Source organism: Littorina saxatilis, linkage group LG5, assembly GCF_037325665.1.
Source record: "Littorina saxatilis isolate snail1 linkage group LG5, US_GU_Lsax_2.0, whole genome shotgun sequence".
NCBI lineage: Eukaryota > Metazoa > Mollusca > Gastropoda > Littorinimorpha > Littorinidae > Littorina > Littorina saxatilis.
In genome coordinates this window covers 19347485-19368116 of record NC_090249.1, presented here as the reverse complement: position 1 = coordinate 19368116, position 20632 = coordinate 19347485, and the positions used below count along the sequence as shown (strand labels likewise).

At 40.9% G+C, this 20632-nt stretch overlaps 2 protein-coding genes across 3 annotated transcripts in view; both read left to right on the top strand.

Annotated features, from left to right (window-relative positions):
* Window positions 1-7820: 7820 nt before the first annotated feature.
* LOC138966493 (uncharacterized) lies at window positions 7821-18764 on the top strand. Of its 2 annotated transcripts, none has more exons than XM_070338760.1 (9): window positions 7821-8415; window positions 8671-9542; window positions 10056-10208; window positions 11015-11144; window positions 11846-11963; window positions 12753-12850; window positions 13986-14254; window positions 14645-14810; window positions 15624-18764. In XM_070338760.1, the coding sequence occupies exons 1-9, from the start codon at window positions 8406-8408 to the stop codon at window positions 15674-15676; spliced, it is 1869 nt and encodes a 622-aa protein (XP_070194861.1). In that variant the 5' UTR covers window positions 7821-8405; the 3' UTR covers window positions 15677-18764. The 2 variants fall into 2 exon arrangements, with proteins under 2 accessions (XP_070194861.1, XP_070194862.1); XM_070338761.1 differs by having other exon boundaries at window positions 7828-8415; window positions 8671-8828.
* A 760-nt stretch (window positions 18765-19524) lies between these two features.
* LOC138966490 (regulator of MON1-CCZ1 complex-like) overlaps window positions 19525-20632 on the top strand; it is a 36151-nt gene continuing 35043 nt past the window's right edge. Inside the window, exons 1-2 of the mRNA XM_070338758.1 lie at window positions 19525-19616; window positions 20320-20535. Coding sequence (XP_070194859.1) covers window positions 20425-20535 — 111 coding nt within the window. The 5' untranslated portion in view covers window positions 19525-19616; window positions 20320-20424. The remainder of the gene's footprint in view (window positions 19617-20319; window positions 20536-20632) is intronic.

The following is a 20632-nucleotide window of genomic DNA, read 5'->3' as shown; positions in this document are numbered from 1 at the left end:
TACAAGTGAGCAAATATCGTAAACAGTCTTCATCTGAAAAATACTGTATTCTGCCAATATATCTCTGCCTGATGCCATCGTAAGTGGGGCAATAAAAAACAACATGGCTTTCGTCTTCAGCATTATCCGGGCAGAAAGGACAGTCACGACTGGTGTCAGAGTGAGAGTAACGATGTCGATGGGCATTGAATGGGGAGACCCCCAGTCTAAATCTGGACAAAGCAACTTTATAAAGGCTCACATGAATCATGTCCAGGTATTCTTCGTGCCCAATACAACTTTTGAAACTGTGGTAAAATTCAAGGCGTGTACTTTCTGACAGACGTGTAAACCATTCCTGTGAAAACTGGTGCCTCATTGTCTCCTTCAGGTCTCCCAGAAACAACTTTTCATCTGCCACCCCAGCACACAACCAAACGAAACCATATCCAGACTTGCACAAAAGGTCTTTGACATGTGTGACCCAGTTTGTTTGCCCTCTGTCGTGATTGTTCATAAGAGACAGGTAAGCCATCTTTGAGAGTCGAGAGCATGGTTGTTTTAACAGCCGAAACCAGTATTGCACACATTTTGCAGCAGCTTCAACGTAAAGTGGATATCTTCCTAGCTCGCCGTATATCGTATCGTTGGGGGTCGACGGGGGTACGTTTATAAACAACTTACAGGCAAAGAGGTGGACTTTCTCAATCTGTTTATTGTTCTGGTGGCCCCATATTTCTGCTGCATACAATAATGATGGAACGATCTGTGTATCGAACAACTTAAAGAATACAGCGCACGAATGACACCCATTGGTTTTAAGGGCCTTGAGAATTTCAAGAGTGCCTTTCTTCGCCCTGCATACGAAGTCCTCAGTACCAATATTATAACTTAGCATTGTTGAAAAGTTTAGTCCCAGGTACTTGTATTTTCCAACAACCTCCACTTTCTCATTTCCCAAGGTCCATTTTTCCCTTGCTGACAGGTGGCCACCTTTGCGAAAAACTACCACCTTGGTCTTTTCAGTGTTCACTTTTAGTCCTAGTCTTTGGGAGGACTCGAAGAGAAGGTTTAACTGGTTCTGTAGTCCCCATACTGTGGAGGACAACAACGCCAGGTCATCCGCGAACAGCATTAAGAAGATTTCGATCTGGTTTGGCAGAAGCTGAATACCATGATTTCCTTTAGCCATGACATCATTAGCTAACTCGTTTATAAAGTACGTGAATAAAATTGGACTGCAAATACAACCCTGTTTTAAGCCCTGGAGGCTGCTGAAGTAGTCTGAAATGTCTCCACTGCTGATGCATCGCACACATGCCTTGATGCTAGCATACATACTCTGAAGCATGTTAAGCATTTTACCTTGAACTCCTGTCTTTGAGAGTACTGTCCAAAGCATTGTATGGTTGACTGTGTCAAAAGCTTTGTAAAAATCTACAAAAGCAACATACAATTTAGCGCTGCGAGAAAATTGTTTTTCTATCATTCCATGCAGTGTAAATATGTGATCGATGGTCGAATAGCCTTGCCGAAACCCGGCTTGTGCGTCAGTGATAACGCTATTGGTTTCTGCCCATTCAGTCAGTCTAGCATTTAAAACCGATGTGAACACTTTGCTTGATGTACTCAGTAAAGATATTCCTCTGTAGTTGTCAGGATTGTTTGGGTCGCCTTTTTTGTATAAAGGTATTATGACTGACTTAGTCCACTCTTCCGGGAAGACTCCCTTGTTGAAAATTGCATTAAACAGTTTAACAAGGTAGGGAATAATTACTCTCTCCGTCGACCTTAGGAACTCATTTATGACCATATCATGACCTGCAGCTTTCCGACTTTTCAGTTTTCGGAGTGCACTTTGAACCTCGCTTTCTGTTATTTCAGAGTCAAGTAAACAATCAAAGGCCAAGTTTTGCAACTGTCCAGGTTGTTCACACGGTTGAGTGTCGCTTGCACCTGAGTTAAGGAGCCTAGAGAAGTGGTCACACCAGCTTTCAGCTGGGATGTCCACTTGGTTGTGTTTTGACCGCCTGCACTTTCTAATTTCACTCCAAAAATCTTGAGGATTTTGCATTGCAGCCTCTAACCGCTGTACACGTTCCTGTTTGTACTCCCTTTCTTTTGCCTGTAGTAAAGCTTTATATTCTTGCTTTTGCATAAAATACAATTGTTCGTCAGGCTTTTCCTGGGATTTTCTACAGTGTCTTAGTGCACGTCTGGCGAGTCTCTTTTTCTCAAGGCATTGTGAATCAAACCATCTGCTACAGTATTCAGTGTTTAACTTTATTGCCTTTAACATACATGCCCCCGCCTCAAGAATACTGTCTGTGAACTTTTTCAGACTTAAGTCTATGTCAGTATCAACAAGGTCACACGCACAGGTTAATTTCAAAGCAAAGGTATCTGAGTCAATGTTTTGAAGGTATTCTTCTGCTTTTTCGCTTTGCCAGACATACTTATGTAAAAATACGGTGTCACTGTTATTTACAAGTTTTACCAGAGAAGTGTCAAGAGTCACTTCCAGTGGCATGTGGGTTGATTCTACCCTATGCTCCACGATAAAGCTTTTCACACGATGCACAAATTCTGCTGAAGTGATGCAATAATCTATCACACTGTTTCCGTGACAAGAGAGGTACGTCAATTTGCCGTCCTCGTCACCAGTGGTTTGGCCATTATGTATGAACAGGTCGAAACATAGACATAGATCTAACAACATGTTTCCAAATTCATTTAGTGTGCCGTCTTGTGAGCTTCTACTTCTACACACAACTGAGTTAGGACTGAGTGGGTCAGTGAATGGTAAAGGGGAGTCCATATCTCCAGTACTAACCTGAATGTTAGTTGTTCGGGCATTTAGATCGCCTACCAATATCAAATGAAAATCGCCATATGTCTCAATGAGCTCTAATATGCACTTATCAAGCACTTCTATGTGACAAGAGTTATCTGCGTACTTGTAAAAAGGACTTCCTTGAGGAGGCACGTACACGCTCAAGAGCATGATATCGTAGTTTGTGTTGAAGAGACTTTTCGAGATTTTAATGACAATCAAATTATCATACAATATGTCTATTCTTTCAATCATCTTTGAAAAGCAGGTCTTCACCATACACAGCACTCCCCCTGATCGTCTGCCCTGAGCTGATAGTTTAACCGCAGGGGCTACGAACTTAACAAAGCCTGTAAAGTGATTGCTCAGGTCAAATGATTTGTCTACAAACGTTTCCATAAGACACACAATATCAAAGCTTTGTACATACCTTTTGAAATCAGTATCCCCAATCTTACTCTGCAGGCCATCTATGTTCCATACCAGAAAAGAAAAAGACGAAAACTGGAGAGAGAGAGAGAGAGAGAGAGAGAGAGAGAGAGAGAGAGAGAGAGAGAGAGAGAGAGAGAGAGAGAGAGAGAGAGATTTCTTCTTTGGTTGATGCACACGTCCATTCAAACTATTTGCTTATGCGGCATCAATTCATGTGTGTTCCTTTCTCCGTTTATAACATATGGAAGTCTCTCGGCATAAAGTAAATCCTTTTTTTTAAATTCGTCCTCTTATGCAAGAGGACACTACAAGTGTAATTAGTCGGCAACGGGAAAAACTAAACTGGCAACAACAAACGAACAAACAAACTGGATCGTTTTATGTGAAGATTTGCCTACTCTCAAACCTGGCGGCTCACACACACACACACACACACACACACACACACACACACACACACACACACACATCCGCGCGCGCGCACACACAAACACACACACACACACACACACATACACACACACGCATACACACACGCACACACACACACACACACACACGAGCACACACACACACACACACACACACACACACACACACACACACACACACACACACATACACAAGAAAAATTATGTTTTCAAGTTATACCGTTTCTATGCACTGACATGCATTGTATCAGCAAAGAGGACATTACATGATCCGTCAGTCCAATTAACGAAAGAAGAATAATCTTTTATATGTACTTAAATAAAGCTTTGAACTGACAGACGTTATATTTAGCATCCGATTAAATACTAATGACATGATCAGTCAGTAAGGGACGACAAGTAATCTCTTTTTACACGGCTGGTGTGCACTGATGACAGGCGCTATATTTATGCACATAAGGTCCGGCCAAGGCAGTAAACAGTCTAAAATTGACCAATTCACTTGAAGTCAGCGTTGAAGTCATACTGACCCTGTCAACCACAGGCGCTCAATATGCTAAAAATAACTTCAATTTTACGCTGTGACTAAGTTCAGTGCGGCGAAAGTGAGAGTAATTAATGTAATATTATTTTTTATCCTACATACGTGAGAGAGACACCCGTGAGATAATAATCGTTCAAATCACACGTGTGCATATCATGTAAATGAGGTCATGTCAAGCAAGTCTGGCAGGGACCTGTTTTTCCACTGCTTATGATGCCAAAGTCACCGAGACAAATGTCATTATAGAAACAAAAATTGCGCTCGCTAATTACCCTCGATGAATCTTTAGAACTAACACGTCACGCCACACTTTCAGAGTGACGTTTCTTTGCTTTGACGTAATAGATTGCACGAGGCTTTAGAAGAGATCGAGGTTCCAAAACAAGCGTCTTCAATTTAGCTGCTTCGACTGCAGGACATTTTCAGTAAAATACACGTAAGGACAGTATGTAGGATAAACAGAATACTACATGGCTCGCTGTGTCGTACCAGATTTACACTCGTTGCTTTTTCAAATAGTGAACAGCTCGCTTTCGCTCGCAGTTCAATATTTAAAAAAACAACTCGTGTAAATCTGGTACGACACAGCAAGCCATGTAGTATTCTCTGTGTACACGTACACTGCCCAACTAGGCTACGGTATTAGAAAAAATAGTCCTTTTTTATTTTATTTGTCTGGCGCCTTTTCTCGTTCCAGCTGAAGTAAATTTTGTACTAATCTTAATTTTATTCTCGGCGTAATTTGCTGAGAAAATTTCAGAGATATGGAACAGCAGAAAAAAGCATTAACTAGGGACAGTCACACAATAAAATTATCGTCTTCGTTTCAAACAACAAGCATTTGTATTGAGGCGAATGCTGATATCGTTTGTGAGACATGTCTGTTATCATTTGCTAACAGTCAGCATATCAGAAATAACTCATAATATTTGACCACCTTTTTAACATCGAACGCAGAAGAAGAAGAAGAAGACCACCTTTTTTTTTTTAAACCATGCCCGCGTAAGAACTGATTCATCATTATTATCAGCCTAATTGTCTGCTGTCTGCTGGTACGCTGAGAAAAATACGGAAATTCTCGGTTCAGCCATAGCCATGTGAGTCAAGTCACGTTGCAAGTATGGTGCTTGGTCATGAGTTCCACAATTACTTTCAACAAAATGAATACAACTCGTGCTGGCTTTTGCATATGCGTTGATCGCTCTGTATTCTGTTCTCTTTCTTTTTTTTTTCTTTCAGTCTTTCTTTCTTTCTTTCGAACTGTGGGATGGGTTGGGCAAGGTGACGAGGCACCAAGCAACGTGAATTGAGTGGTATGCAGGACTCGTGCATCAAAGACGTTGTGGAATTTCTGTTGGTATCATTTAACGTAGTACGAAGTTATACTGCGACCACGAAAACAGTCAAATTAAACATGTTTTCAATCTGAAAGGCATTTGTACTAAAGCTAATAACGTTTTAGTCCACACTAACACACGCACGCACGCACGCTCACCGCACGAACGGCACTACTGACGCACTGAAGCAAGCACGCACGGCACGGACGCACGCACGCGCACACACACACTGACACACACACACACTGACACACAAATGCACACACGGCACACGCACATTCACACACACACACATGCACACACACTGACACACACACACACACCGCGGCCGGCACACACACACACACACACACACACACACACACACACACACACACACTGTGACACACACCGGCACTGGCGCGCACACACACACACACACACACTGACGCGGCGCGCTCGCGCACACACTCAGTGTCGGACACACACACACACACACACACAAGTGACGTGACACACACACACACACACACACACACACACACACACACACACACACATACATACACACACATCCTGTCAACTGCCGAGAATCAATAGATTTCTGACAAAACTGTCCGTTTACGCGCTAAAACAGCCAGAAACAAGGCTCTACACACACACAGGCACACACACGCACGCACACACACACACACGCACGCACATACACCACGACCCTCGTTTCGATTCCCCCTCGATGTTAAAATATTTAGTCAAAACTTGACTAAATATAAAAACTAGAGTGTAGTCATGCATGAAATCAAGGTGTAATAGTCACATGCTGCCACAACATCTACAACCCCTCTTTCCCAGTCTGCCAAGTAAACCGGGTAGATATATATACGATTAAAATACACCTGATGAGCCAACTGACCACGTCATATGTGTGACTATACCACGTCGTGTTACAAGTTTACACCCACACAACCAGTCTTGTCAATGGCGCAGGTTTGGCCGGAATTTCCCACTTCGCGAGTCCAGACACCAAAAGCGTGTCAGTCACAAACGGTTTCTCAGTTCAGCTGACAAAGATCCGGTTTATGTGAAAAGGCTATGCAGACCTGGGAACCCATACGATTTCACCGTATTTTGTACGCATGATTGTCGACAATACGATCAGTACGGTCAGTGGACAAAAAATACGACGAGAAAAATTCCTAGACAACTTTTCTTCACACGCCCATCCCGAAGCCGATCCAGTATTTTGTCACATGATAACAGTTTTTGTCAGTAAACATTGAAAAAAACATTTGTTTTAAATGTATAGGTAAACTTAATCAACGGTGTGACGGACGCGCATGAGGCATGTTTTAATCATGGATGTTCAAACGCTGTGTGGAGTACGCAAATTTTTCTGAAAATACACCAAGTTTGTTTGAGAATACTCGAAGTGCAAAACAGGGGTTCCCAGGTCTGGCTATGCGTCATCTTAGATGACATAGATTTGAACTACTACACCGCTCAGTCTAGCTGGAAACTTTCAGTGATACGGGCTTGCTGAGGTCCGGTTTTCTGATTGGTTAATCTTCAAGTCGTAGTAGGCTTCTCCCTTATTTGGAATATTTCGTATCGTCGTCTGCGTTGGAAAAACCGCGCGAAGCCGTTTATGGCAGTTTCCGGCAGTGACGTCAGTTCGTTGAAACGGTTCGGGAAACTTCGGGCTTTTCTTTCGTCTGCTACGCGAGGCGATTCCTCGAGCGAATTGTGGTGTTGTAAAGTGTCAAAAAAGGTTATTTTAGCAAATATTGCACAAAATAAACGCCAACAAGCTTCGGTACACATTTGTATTGGCTAAATTCATACATTTGGCACCAGTTTTAGAGCAAAATAGTGTTAGGAGCTGTTAGAAGGGGTGTTCATGAGTCAAAATCAGGCATAATCACAACATCACAAAAATCATGATTTTAGTGAAAATTCAGGTGCCGTGTCTCCCCTTAAGCTGATGACAGCCCAGTCAATGATTTCTAATGAAGATTGGTATCTGATGAACAACCACAGATATAAAGTGAAACAGTTGATCTGGCCGAAGCGAGTGACTTGGCAAATCAAGTCAAGTTATGTGACCATCCCATCACTGAGTACCCTTAAATTGGCAACAAAACCAAAATCTGTTTGTGATCATGATCCATCATCAATTAGGACTGACTTGTGCTCAGTATGGCGTCGAGTGGAATGAACTTTGTCACCTCAGAATAGGCTCATGTCACTTGTCAGCCCGGATGATTTGTATTACTGTGTGTGTGTTTGTATGTGAGTGTGTGTGCACGGTGTGTGTGTGTTCCCGCCCTACGATGGTCTCTTTGCAAATTAAACGGTACGAACGGATCTGTAGCCCAACCAAAGATCTTCTAGGCTACTACGCTCTTTGGCCCATAAATGGTCTATGGCCCAACCCAGGCAGGTTTTCAGTTTTTATCAGTTATCCGGAGGGCATGCCAATCCGGAGAGACAGAACACAAGATTGCAAGCGCCTGTGCGCTCACCTGTTGCTGGCCCCGCGGCTGCACAATGTTCTGTGTGGGACGTCGTCGGAAAAACACTGACGTCACAAAAGCTAAAAATAGCACAGTCAGGACACTTTGGAAAATCCGAAACTTGTCAAAGTTTTCTGAAGACATACTTGGAGAAACACTTTCATCACGCGATGTGAACGGATAGAAGATATATATATGTGGGTCTCATGAATTGAGTGGCCCATTTGATGCATAACTTAACAGCTCTTAGCACAAGATTGTCACCTAGCTGGAAGGCTACAACTTGATTAACTTAGTCAGCCAGTTTGTCGTCTTGTCCTGGTGCAGTCAGTGGTGGCAGGGACCTATATTTAGTCTATGGTGGTGGGTAAGTGATTCGCCTTGTCTTGTGTTGTTTCTTCGTCGCCATTTTCATTTCAATGTCCGATTAGAGTTGCTGATGCTAATAGGGTGTTTTACTGTACAGGTACACAACATAGACAAAAAGGTCTTCGAGTAAACTCCAAATGAAAACAGAAGAGAAAGTGTAGTGTTGAGTGAATTTTTTTTCTCTCAGTATATTAATTATCGATCCGGCTATGAATGGTTAAACATAATTCTTACAATCGTAACTTATTTACAGATTCTGCAACCATGGCGGCAAAGCGGCCGTCAACGCTGAAGTATCGAGGTGGCGGGGAAGAGGTCAACGCTTTAATCCATATGATGACCTTGACCCCAGCTAATCCGGTGGAGGCTGTCGGTGATGCCTCAGGAACTGCTCACAAAGGAAGCATGCTGGTGAGTTCTTCACAAGAAAACCGAGCCCACCGTGCTTTAAACTTTCTAACTTCTGGGTCTCTTGAGCATGACTGCATTGACCTGAGTAAGCGGTCGCCATGCCAGGCTTCTCAAGGAGAACGTAAAATAGAGAACCGGCTGGAAGTCAATGGCGGGACGCCAAATGATTCTGAGGAACACCTGGCAGTGGAAAAGCTGCAACTTTCCACTCAACCTCGACCTGTGCATGTGCCTGAAAGGGTGCATAGAGGTCCAGAGGTTGAACTCTGTTCCAAATCAATAGACCCAAGTTTTCAGGTTGTTGCAAGGTCGCAGAGATTTTCTTCTGTGCAACCCCTGCTCGTTTCAAGACAATCAGCATCATCACACGCCCAACAAGAGTCATGGCAGTGCAGGGAAGAGTCAGTTATCGAGAACATCAAAACACCCTCACCGACTTCTGTTATTCCTGTCATGGAAAAACTTCTGTCCAGCTCAGACAAAAGCCCTGGATCAGAGGCCTCTGGCACTACCAGCAGTTCAGAACACAGTGATTTCACCGACAGTAATAACCAAAAACGTTGCGACGCTGTTGATGCCGCAGTTGTGTGGAGGACTATCAGTTGCCTGCAAGAGTCTCTGCAAGGGTTCTTGTTCGGTCCTTCCAAGGAGCTGGAGGACTATCTGGTCAAGATAGTGTCCAAACCCAGAGATTTTGGCATCTATATTAATGATGTAAGTTGATTAGGGCTGTGTGTTTGTGTGTGTCACTGTGTGTGTTCAGTCTTTTGAGCAGGATGTCTGCCAACAGCTAGAGAGCTAAACAATCTTTTCTCGGCCAACTGTTTTGCTGTAATGTATCTATACTTGATATAAAAATGTGTCCTGCTTTAAATTTACAATTACATAGATGGATAGATCGACAGACATACCAAAGGCACCAGCTGACACTGAGTGGAAGGGATGGGAGAGGGGGGGGGGGGGGCAGCTTACCTCCTGCCTTCTACTATAAGAAGCGGGAGGAGAGTTCAAACCCCACACCCAGAACCATGTTCTGCGAGACAAATACACACAAAGACAAGATAAGAATGCTTAGACAAATATAGATAGACAGACATGTCCAAGAAACATAATCTATGTAATCTATACACTTTTTATTCAAAGTTTCTACCGCTCACTAAAACTTTGTGGGTGTAGTTTTTGAATCAGGGTTTTGATAATAATTTCTTTGTTTTTGTATATTTGCAGCAATTCAATCCAGTGTCAGAGCAGGGGGTGATGAGATACAGGCAAGGCAAAGAGTTTACCGTCAAGAAGATTATTCACCACTCGGAGAACAAAAACTGTGGCGTCTTTCTCTGTGCTGACAACTGTTCCAAACAGCAGTTTGTCTTGAAGAAGGTAAATTGACTTTTACTGTGTTCTATCTTTTTCATGGATGTTAGTTTGAGATTGTGTTTTTGTAATGTGTTTTTTTGTTTTTTACAGTGTGGTGTGTCTCAGTGAGTGTTAATTTGTGTGTTCATCTCTCTCTCTCTCTCTCTCTCTCTCTCTCTCTCTCTCTCTCTCTCTCTCTCTCTCTCTCTCTCTCTCTCTCTCTCTCTCTCTCTCTCTCTCTCTCTCGGTGCACCCATTGCACAGCGGTATGACCGAACTAAGGTAACGTTAAATTACTGTTGTGCAGCGGGTTGAAAGAATACCCTATACCTCCACTCGGTCTCAACGACGTCAAGTGACATGTTATATGGTGGAAGAGAATGCTGTCGCTTATTTTCCTTTTGAGGATGAGGGTTTAACATGGATCGGGAACTTACAGGACAACCGCGGCTGTGCTTCCAAGTTTGGATAGTTCTTTCCGTGACTGAGCATAGTTTCAGTCTTACCGAACTCAGGGTGGAAAATAAGCGACAACATTCTCTTCCACCATATAACATGTCACGTGACGTCGTTGAGACCGAGTGAAGGTATATATCTCCGAGGTATAGGGTATTCTTTCAACCCGCTGCACAACAGTAATTTATTGATACCTTAGTTCGGTCGTACCGGTGTGTAATACTTCCTCTCTCTCTCTCTCTCTCTCTCTCTCTCTCTCTCTCTCTCTCTCTCTCTCTCTCTCTCTCTCTCTCTCTCTCTCTCTCTCTCTTTCTCTCTTTCTCTCTTTCTCTCTCAATTTCAGCACTTTGAGACATTGCTGTTTTTGCTTTCAGATAAAGATGCACAACAGAAGATTGACAGGCATCGAGTTCCTGACTCAGCACAACAAAGCCTTCCTACCTAAGATCTATGGGGTCTACAAGGAAGGGGACTTAATCCACATTTTTGAAGAATTCATTGAAGGTATGGGCTGCTTTCTTATTTTTTTTTTACCCCGCCCCCTCTCCCACAACTACCCCTCATCCCCCCCCCCCCCCACTCCACTATTATGCATTTAAATGGACAAAAGTTTCTTTGTCTGTAGATGTAAATTTATTGCACTCGTATGCCATTCAAGCACCCTTCTACTTAAGTCATGATTCAATTCAGTATTATCTGTGAATTTAAGCGAGCTCCTTAAGCATTATCACACACTTTGACATTGTGTACAGCAAGAACAATTATTGGAGGAACATATTCTTACTCCGTTTATTATAAGTTTCTGGCTTCATCCTCCCGTTACTTTTTCTTTGTAAGCTTAGCGACTTAGTGTCTGTAGTATTGTGCAAAGAAGCACAAGGCTTGGGGAGTTTTGCTAGCTTGAAAAGTTTGGTAAATGATCGTAGTAGATAAAATAAATATATATATATATATATATATAGGCCAAGGAGACAACTTTTTTTTTATTAAAAATTGGCTGGCCCACTTGTAGTTGTAATATAGACAATTGTCGGAAATAACTTTGTCGGGTTTGTATGGATTGTGGAAGAGTGAATACTCTTGGATTTATTGAGGCACGCACAAACAACACGTATATAAACCCGGCACAAATATTTATGGAATTCGTCTATTGGATGATAATGATGATGTTTTTCCTGATGTGAATTGTGTAATTTTGTGTACAGGTGGTACACTGTTGACCTGTGAATGGAACCTGGCCCAGGTGCGACAGTTCGCGCAGACCTTGCTGTCTGCGGTCCACTATCTACATACCCATGACCTGGCCCATTGTGACGTCAAATTGTGAGTTATTTGAAAATCATCCGGAATAGACGATTTTAAGAAATAACTTAGTCGGGTTAGAATGGATTGTTAAAGAGTGGATACCCTTGCTTTTCCTCTGACAAATAACCTCACACGTGCTCCTATCCACGTGTTTCCGATACACCCCTTGCTTGTGATTGGCTCCTCCAATGTTAGTGTTAATTTATCTGGTGTGTTATTCCAGTGGTCGGTATTAGCAGATTTATTACTGTATAACAAATTTGAAAACGCATGGAAAAAAATCTTGTTATATTGACTAATTGAGGTGGGGTTTTTGAGGTGGAATAAAAGAAAATTAATTAATGATAAAGCATTGGATGTATAAAGTCTGGACTAGGACAGTGTCGTAACTATCTTGCGAACGGAAATAAACGGAAAGGAAGACAGAAAATGTGCTGTTAAATCAGAAATCCATGCAGTAGATTGTTACATGTCAACCAGAGTTAACTGTTAAATCAGAAATCCATGCAGTAGATTGTTACATGTCAACCAGAGTTAACTGTTAAATCAGAAATCCATGCAGTAGATTGTTACATGTCAACCAGAGTTAACTGTTAAATCAGAAATTCATGCAGTAGATTGTTACATGTCAACCAGAGTTAACATGCTTGGGAAAGAAGTTGAATTTTGTCTTGAAATACTTAAACTTATCTGATCTTTACTCTCATCTTCAGAATGAACCTAATGTAGCGAGATCCAGTTGGGGAAGAAATTTGAATGTTGTCGTGAAATACTTAAACTTATCTTGATCTTTGCTCTTATCTTCAGAACGAATCTAATGGTGCGAGATCCAGCGGACCCTGAATCTTTGGTTCTAATTGATTTCGAATCAGCCAAGCACCCACAGTATGCCTTCCACAAAGGAGGTAAGTTTACTACATATTTGTGACATTTTGATCCTTCACTGCTAACCACCCAGATGAGTGCTTTCATCTGCTTGTCTAAGAGCAGTTTTTGAGTCACTTGAGAAAAAGTGACTCTATGTAATCGGTCAGTGTTAGTCTGTCCGGCCGTCCGGCCGGCCGGCCGTAGACACCACCTTAACGTTGGACTTTTCTCGGAAACTATCAAAGCGATCGGGCTCATATTTTGTTTAGTCGTGACCTCCAATGACCTCTACACTTTAACGATGGTTTCGTTGACCTTTGACCTTTTTCAAGGTCACAGGTCAGCGTCAAAGGAAAAATTAGACATTTTATATCTTTTCTCGGAAACTATCAAAGCGATCGGGCTCATATTTTGTTTAGTCGTGACCTCCAATGACCTCTACACTTTAACGATGGTTTCGTTGACCTTTGACCTTTTTCAAGGTCACAGGTCAGCGTCAAAGGAAAAATTAGACATTTTATATCTTTGACAAAGTTCATCGGATGTGATTGAAACTTTGTAGGATTATTCTTTACATCAAAGTATTTACATCTGTAGCCTTTTACGAACGTTATCAGAAAAACAAGGGAGATAACTAGCCTTTTCTGTTCGGCAACACACAACTTAACGTTGGGCTTTTCTCGGAAACTATAAAAGTGACCGGGCTCAAATTTTATGTGAACGTGACTCATTGTGTTGTGAATAGCAATTTCTTCCTGTCCATCTGATGCCTCATATAATATTCAGAACTGCGAAAGTGACTCGATCGAGCGTTTGCTCTTCTTGTTGTAAAGTTAAAATGGTGTATTGTGCTGTTTGATGTTGTCATGTAAAACCTCTTGTTGTTATTGTTGTTGTTTTGGTGTTGTTGCTTTTTTTTTCTCGAGTAGCAGCTGTGTTGTTGACAGCAGTGTTGTTCTTGTTCTTCTTCTTGTTGTTGTTGTATAATTGCACGTGAACCACTTTGTGAATCTTGATGCCTCTTTGAAGGGACGTTAAAAAAACAAAAACAATCTTGATGTCTCTTGGTTTTTTTGTTGACTGTTCTTTGCATTCGTTCATTTCTTTTGTTTTATTTTGCTTTTTTTTCCTCTGAACCTTTCTTACGTTTATTCATTTCTTTTTTGTCGGCAGGACACACAGTCACGTACTTACCTCCTTGGTTCGACCTTCTGAATCTGAACTCGTTCCATCCTGTTCTGAAGACGGCCGACCTGTGGGCCATAGCCTGCGTCATCATCTTCTTCTTGCTTCCTTCTGACCGAAGGGACGTTCAGGCGCGCAATCGGGGGGTCTGGAACCAGGCCATGGAGGACATAAAGAATGAGTGCAAGACCTGCACCGAAAGCGCCAAACACAGCAGGCAGATCTGTGACGACTGCAAGCAGAACGTAAAGCTGCATGTAAGTGGTTAATGTTGTTTGCCTGTGCTCGCATGTATTTTTTTCTTTCCTTTATTTTAGATTTTTTCTTTTTGGAGGGATGGGGGGGGGGGGGGGGGGGGGGGATGGGGGAAGAGAAATAAAGAAAGAAGGATTAATGAAGGGAATGAAAATCGATGCAGAAACTTGACCAATGTCTGATTAAACCTCAACATAAGAGAATGGGTTGTCTTGGACTACTGGCCATGTCTTCTTATGCTTTCATGTTTGTGTGTCCTCAGTTTTGCTTTGAATTGACTGAAACTGATGAAAAGCAAATATCCTGGGACAGATGGACAGAAATCAGAGCACAGTACAGTAGTTGATATGCAGGAGCAAACACATCCTAATTGTACTATTTTTCTCTGACAGATAAAAAGCAATGGTCATCGGATTCTGGACATCCACCTGGGTCATCTAATGGACTCGAACATTGATGACCCTGACTGGCTGGCCCTGCGCCAGGTGTTACAGTACCTGACAGACACCAGCAACATTGAGAAGAAGCACATCGACATTGCTCTCACCATGGTCAAAGGTGAGTGATTGTGGGGCTGTCCTCAGTGGCAGAGATAAATGATAATAATAATAATAATAATGTATAAAACTTCTAGAGCACATAAATCCAGGGTTAAACCCTGCTGAGAGCGCTTTATAATTTTCGGGAAATATACACACACAAAAATATAATTGTATACTGTCTCATTCACACGATTATTTTGCAGTATAATACATTATGAAACACACACACACTTGTGCGCGGGAAGCACTACACATTGATAATACACAGGGCTGAATATTGGCGGTCGCCCGATCGCCCCCGGCGGGTTCAATGTTGTCATTTTAGTACAGTTGACCCCCCCCCCCTTTTAATTAAGACCTCCAAAAATCTGAGAAAACTAGGTCTTAAAAAAAAGGGAGTCTTAAAATGGTGGTTAGTTTACAGAGGTTATGAACAGAAAATTTGAAAAAGCAAGGTCTTAAATTGGGGGAAGTCTTAAATTTGGGGGGGGGGGGTCTCTTAAAAGGGGGGTTCCACTGTATAGATCCATTTGTTCTGTTAAATGTTAACATTGGTGGGTCAGCTCTTTTTTTCACAAGCTGGTGTTGGAGTCGTTGTGTTGTGTTCTTTCTTTTATCGACAAAGGCAGGTCAACCTGTAAATGGAGTTTTGTGCCTTTCAACATTTTCAACTATTTCACTTGAGTCTTTACATTGTTTGTTACGTACATATTTCGAATTAGTTACAAACTCAATCCCTCGCCTTTTCTGTATCCTTCCTCAACCCCCAGATCTGATGTTTCAAAATCATGCATGTTGATTATCTTAACTCTGTAATTCTGTGTTGCAGGTACTGTTGAATGCAAGTCTATCACTGCAGTCAAGTGCAGCAGCAATTTATAACTGCTGCTTTCTCGGCTACTCCTGGAAAATTCTCTTGAAGCAAACGGCAACTTGAACAGCGACTGAACCCTGGGACATGCTCATTGTAACAGGAAAGAGAATATTTTAGACCAATAAAAGGAAAAAAACAATGCAAAAAGTAAGCAGGCAAGACTGGGAGAAAGAACGAAAAAGATAAATCAAGCAAACAAGCAAGACGGAAAGCAAAACAGACGGTGAGCCAATATGATTTGTTGAAAGTGTTCTGCTTACACTGTTTACAACGAGAAGATAGTTCTGCTGAAGTGTGCCTTTGGGTTTGGTTGTTTCAGAAGCCAAATACATGTACCTGTATTTGAAGTGCCTTCAACTATGTTTCACAGAATTCTCGGCTTCCAATGTTTTACTATGCTTGTTTGTGATACTGGCTGTGACTGTTTCTTAAATTTAGATGCCGATATAAAAAAAATATAAAAAGTGAAACAAAACGTGTTTTGAGTAATGAATTAACAAAATCTCTCTAATAGGTGAGAATAAGATAATGTTGTTCTTGTCTACCAGTATGCAGTTTATTACTGCGCTGATGTAAATAAATTAGTTAATTTTCCTTTTCATACACAGTACATAGCCAGACCAATGAAGCTGTGATACCATTGAGAAATAGATGCATGCATAAGAATTAGAAAATTCAGTGATCTTTCTCATTAGCTTTGCTCAATTTTGATTTATCATTAAACTAGCCGAATAACCTGCTTTTGTGCAGAAAGTAGAGCCTTTAGATTTCTTTTCCTTTTACAATTTTTTTTTTAAGTGTGAAATGTAATCTTTACAAGTCTGAGATTTTTTTTTTGATTTTTTTTAATTTTGTTCAACTTTTCTTGTGCAATGTGTTTTTTGGTCTATTTGAATCTAAGATCCATACAGTATCTTTTGGACTGTCAAAATCTGACCCAAGTACATTGTTCTGTTGAGATGATTTACCCAAATTTTGAGAAAAAGTTGAAACTTGCTGAGAAAAAAATAAGAACAGAAAAAAATACAGAGTATCATGGAATTGCAACATCCTGAAATAGCTTGTTTGTTTTCATGCATCAATAAAATAAGTTTAACAAACAAAAGTCATGGGTTAAACCTTTTTAATGTGTAAAAGTGAAAAATTTAGAAGATTAAATTCACCCTGAAGATAAAACAGAATCTTATAAAATGGAATTTAGGCAAAATTGTAAGGAGTCGGCCATTTTTGGAGTTATGGAGTTATGGGCCAGATTCATGTTGAGTTTGTAAATAACCTTGTGTGTTAAATTTTTGATGGCACATGTTTTTCCTAGATTTTATTGACTCACATGCGAAGCAAAAGTGAGTCTATGTACTCACCCGAGTCGTCCGTCCGTCCGGCCGGCCGGCCGTCCGTCCGGCCGTCCGGCCGTCCGGAAAACTTTAACGTTGAATATTTCTTGGACACTATTCAGTCTATCAGTACCAAATTTGGCAAGATGGTGTATGATGACAAGGCCCCAAAAAACATACATAGCATCTTGACCTTGCTTCAAGGTCAAGGTCGCAGGGGCCATAAATGTTGTCTAAAAAACAGCTATTTTTCACATTTTTCCCATTTTCTCTGAAGTTTTTGAGATTGAATACCTCACCTATATATGATATATAGGGCAAAGTAAGCCCCATCTTTTGATACCAGTTTGGTTTACCTTGCTTCAAGGTCAAGGTCACAGGAGCTCTTCAAAGTTGGAATGTATACATATTTTGAAGTGACCTTGACCCTGAACTATGGAAGATAACTGTTTCAAACTTAAAAATGATGTGGGGCACATGTTATGCTTTCATCATGAGACACATTTGGTCCCATATGATCAAGGTCAAGGTCACTTTGACCCTTATGAAATGTGACCAAAATAAGGTAGTGAACCACTAAAAGTGACCATATCTCATGGTAGAAAGAGCCAATAAGCACCATTGTACTTCCTATGTCTTGAATTAACAGCTTTGTGTTGCATGACCTTGGATGACCTTGGGTCAAGGTCACATGTATTTTGGTAGGAAAAATGTGTAAAGCAGAAGGTGAAGCATGTGAGTCGTATGGGCTTTGCCCTTCTTGTTGTATTGTATTGTAATATAAATCAGGTTTAAAACAATTCAAGAGTGGTTTGAAGTGTCACCCTGTGCTGGGGCCATAGCTGGTTGAGAGACAGGCATAATTCAAATATCGTTTACTTTAGTGTAGTCATTTTCAAAGGTGGAAAATGTTTATCTGTTGATATTGTACAGTTTATCTCTTTATTTGTTCATTTGGTCAGTGGGTTTTTTTCAGGGCAAGAACCACAGTTTTTGTTTGTTTGTATGTTTGTTTGTTTGTTTTTGTAAAATGGTAAACAGTATGAGGCAAAGTGATTCATCTATGAAAGTCTTTGAATCACTTAGTAACTATAGTCTCTTAGTAATACCTGTACCAGGTTTAAAATTATTAATAACACAAACATTTTCTAGTTGATTCTTTTCTTTTCTTTTTGCATATGAAAACAAAAATCAGGAACATTTAAGGTAAGTTTTACAAAACATAATTGTGTAGGTGTATCCATATTTTTTCTTTCTTTCTTATACCTTTGTCATTATTGTCTCCAGGTTTAAGCAAAATTGTAAGAAAGAAACTGCATTGCGCAGTGATTTAAAATGTTTCTTCATACTGTTTTGGTCTTAAATGACATACACTAGTGTGCCAGATATCTTCTTCAACTCCTCATGTTGCCATATTTTCTTGACTGTAAATAGATTGTACAATAAGTTGTAAAGCTGCCATTTATTTTTGTTTTCAATGTTCTTATATATGTACAGTTCAATATTTATAATATTTGCACTGCCAGTAAATCTGAGCAATCATGAATACTCTTCCATGAATGTCTGATGTTTGTTGAACCATGCAAGAGCCTGTAATGGTTGTTTTTCATCTCATCAATTTTGTACACTGCATGTCAGGCCGGGTTGTGTATGGTCACACCTGTTGACAAAAGAAAAGCGGCTTATCATTGTTGTGCCGTCATGCATAGTGGAGCTCAATTTGTTATTTCAAGTGACACAAATAAACTTGGTCAAAACAAATTATGAATGTGTTGTCTGTCTATTCCATGGAAGATCCTTCCCTCTGTCTCAACTCTATTTACCTGTCTTTCTGTCTGACTCTCTCTCTCTCTCTCTCTCTCTCTCTCTCTCTCTCTCTCTCTCTCTCTCTCTCTCCTCTCTCTCTCTTTCTCTCTCACTCTCTCTCTCTCTCTTTCTCTCTCTCTCACTCTCTCTCTCCCAAGCCCTCTGTCTCAGTGTCTCTCTCTCACTCACTCTCTCTCTCCCTCTCTCTCTCTTTCACGTTCTCTCTCTCTTTCACGCTCTTTCTAACACACATAAACAGACACCAAAAGTGCACACACACACACTGTTTTTCTGTGTGTGTTTTTTTTTCCTTCTTTGTCCTGATCTTTTGATTTTTTTTCTCTCAAACTTTCGATTTTTGTTTTTTTTAGTAAGATTAAAGACCCAAAACATGAAGTGCGATTGATTTTTTTTTAGAGGGACACAGGCAAAAGGCTCTGCATACAATTTGTGTTGGTTCATTTAATTTAATTTTTTCTTATCATAGTTTAATAATAAAAAAAAGATTTTTCAGAGGAATTATACAAAAAGCAAAGGAGGGAATGATTTCTAGAGACAAAAACAGATAAAAGGCTACACACACACACACACACACACACACACACACACACACACATACAAAGCTTGCTCTACAACGCTCACATACCTCTGAGCTATCGAGGCTTGTAGGTGAATACGTGAAAGTAATCTCCCCTGTATATAAATTCAGAGAGTTATTTCCCTTGAGCTTTATCACGAGAAGGAAAGTCTGCTGTGGAAAATGACAACAAACGTTTGTTGATATATCTTCCAAGAGTCTCTTCAGCATGTGAGTTATATGTTTGTCTGCCTTCATATTTTGGCATCTTTATGATCAGTCAGTATCCTTTTATGCAGCGCATCACGGCTATGAGTGGCAACGTAAAATGTCGAAGCAGTCTCTCTCCCTCTCTCTCCACAACTAAAGTCTAAACAGTAACTAAAAGACTGAAGTCAAGTATTTTTCAAGTACTAGTAATAAAAGTTGTTACAATGTTAGTCTTACTGTTGGGTGTTTTGTTTTGGGTTTCTCATGTTCACTTTTCGCTTTATGAGTGTATAGTATCAGATAGGTACTTGTGAACCTAATGCCTTCTGAGGGCTCTCTCTCTCTCTCTCTCTCTCTCTCTCTCTCTCTCTCTCTCTCTCTCTCTCTCTCTCTCTCTCTCTCTCTCTCTCTCTCTCTCTCTCTCTCTTACACACACACACGCATACATGATGTACACACACACGCGCGCACATACACTGCTTGGCATCATGATTATTGACTCAGTGACCCTGAGCTCATTTGCAAATTGTTATACCCTGTACCATGTTAAATTGTTTCGGCCAACAAGTTAATACCTTTAAATTACAACTTCCTGTCTTTGTCATCAGTAGTTTGCTAATTGATGCTTCTGTCTTTATAGAATAATTTATCATCATAACATCAATGTTCCTTTATATGGATGTGAATCAGTTCTCAATCATTGTCTTTGTAATTTTATTTTCAGTGTTCAAAAGTCCAACTCCTAGAGCGAAACTCTTCAGTCATCAGTGGAGATAGCGATCAGGTAGGCTGAAACAGCAACACAGAGAGGGAGCTTTGATGTCTGACAATGGCGTCGGGGGAGGACAGCCAGCATTACGTGGAGCTCTGCACCAACCCTATCCGCTTTGAGCCTGTCAGCAAGGCCAACAATGTCTTCTTTGATGATGCCAACAAACAGGTAAAACATCACATAATGATATGATCTTTTTCAGTTTTTGGCCTGTAAATGTATGAAAGAGAATCCCCTGTGCTAGCTGATTGCTCTGCCCTTTGTT

Bases quoted from the DNA above. Each gene is read 5' to 3' on its own strand.
- LOC138966493 (XM_070338760.1), top strand. The intron at 10,209-11,014 runs GTAAATTGACTT...TTTTGCTTTCAG, and splicing joins AGCAGTTTGTCTTGAAGAAG to ATAAAGATGCACAACAGAAG. The intron at 14,811-15,623 runs GTGAGTGATTGT...TCTGTGTTGCAG, and splicing joins TGCTCTCACCATGGTCAAAG to GTACTGTTGAATGCAAGTCT.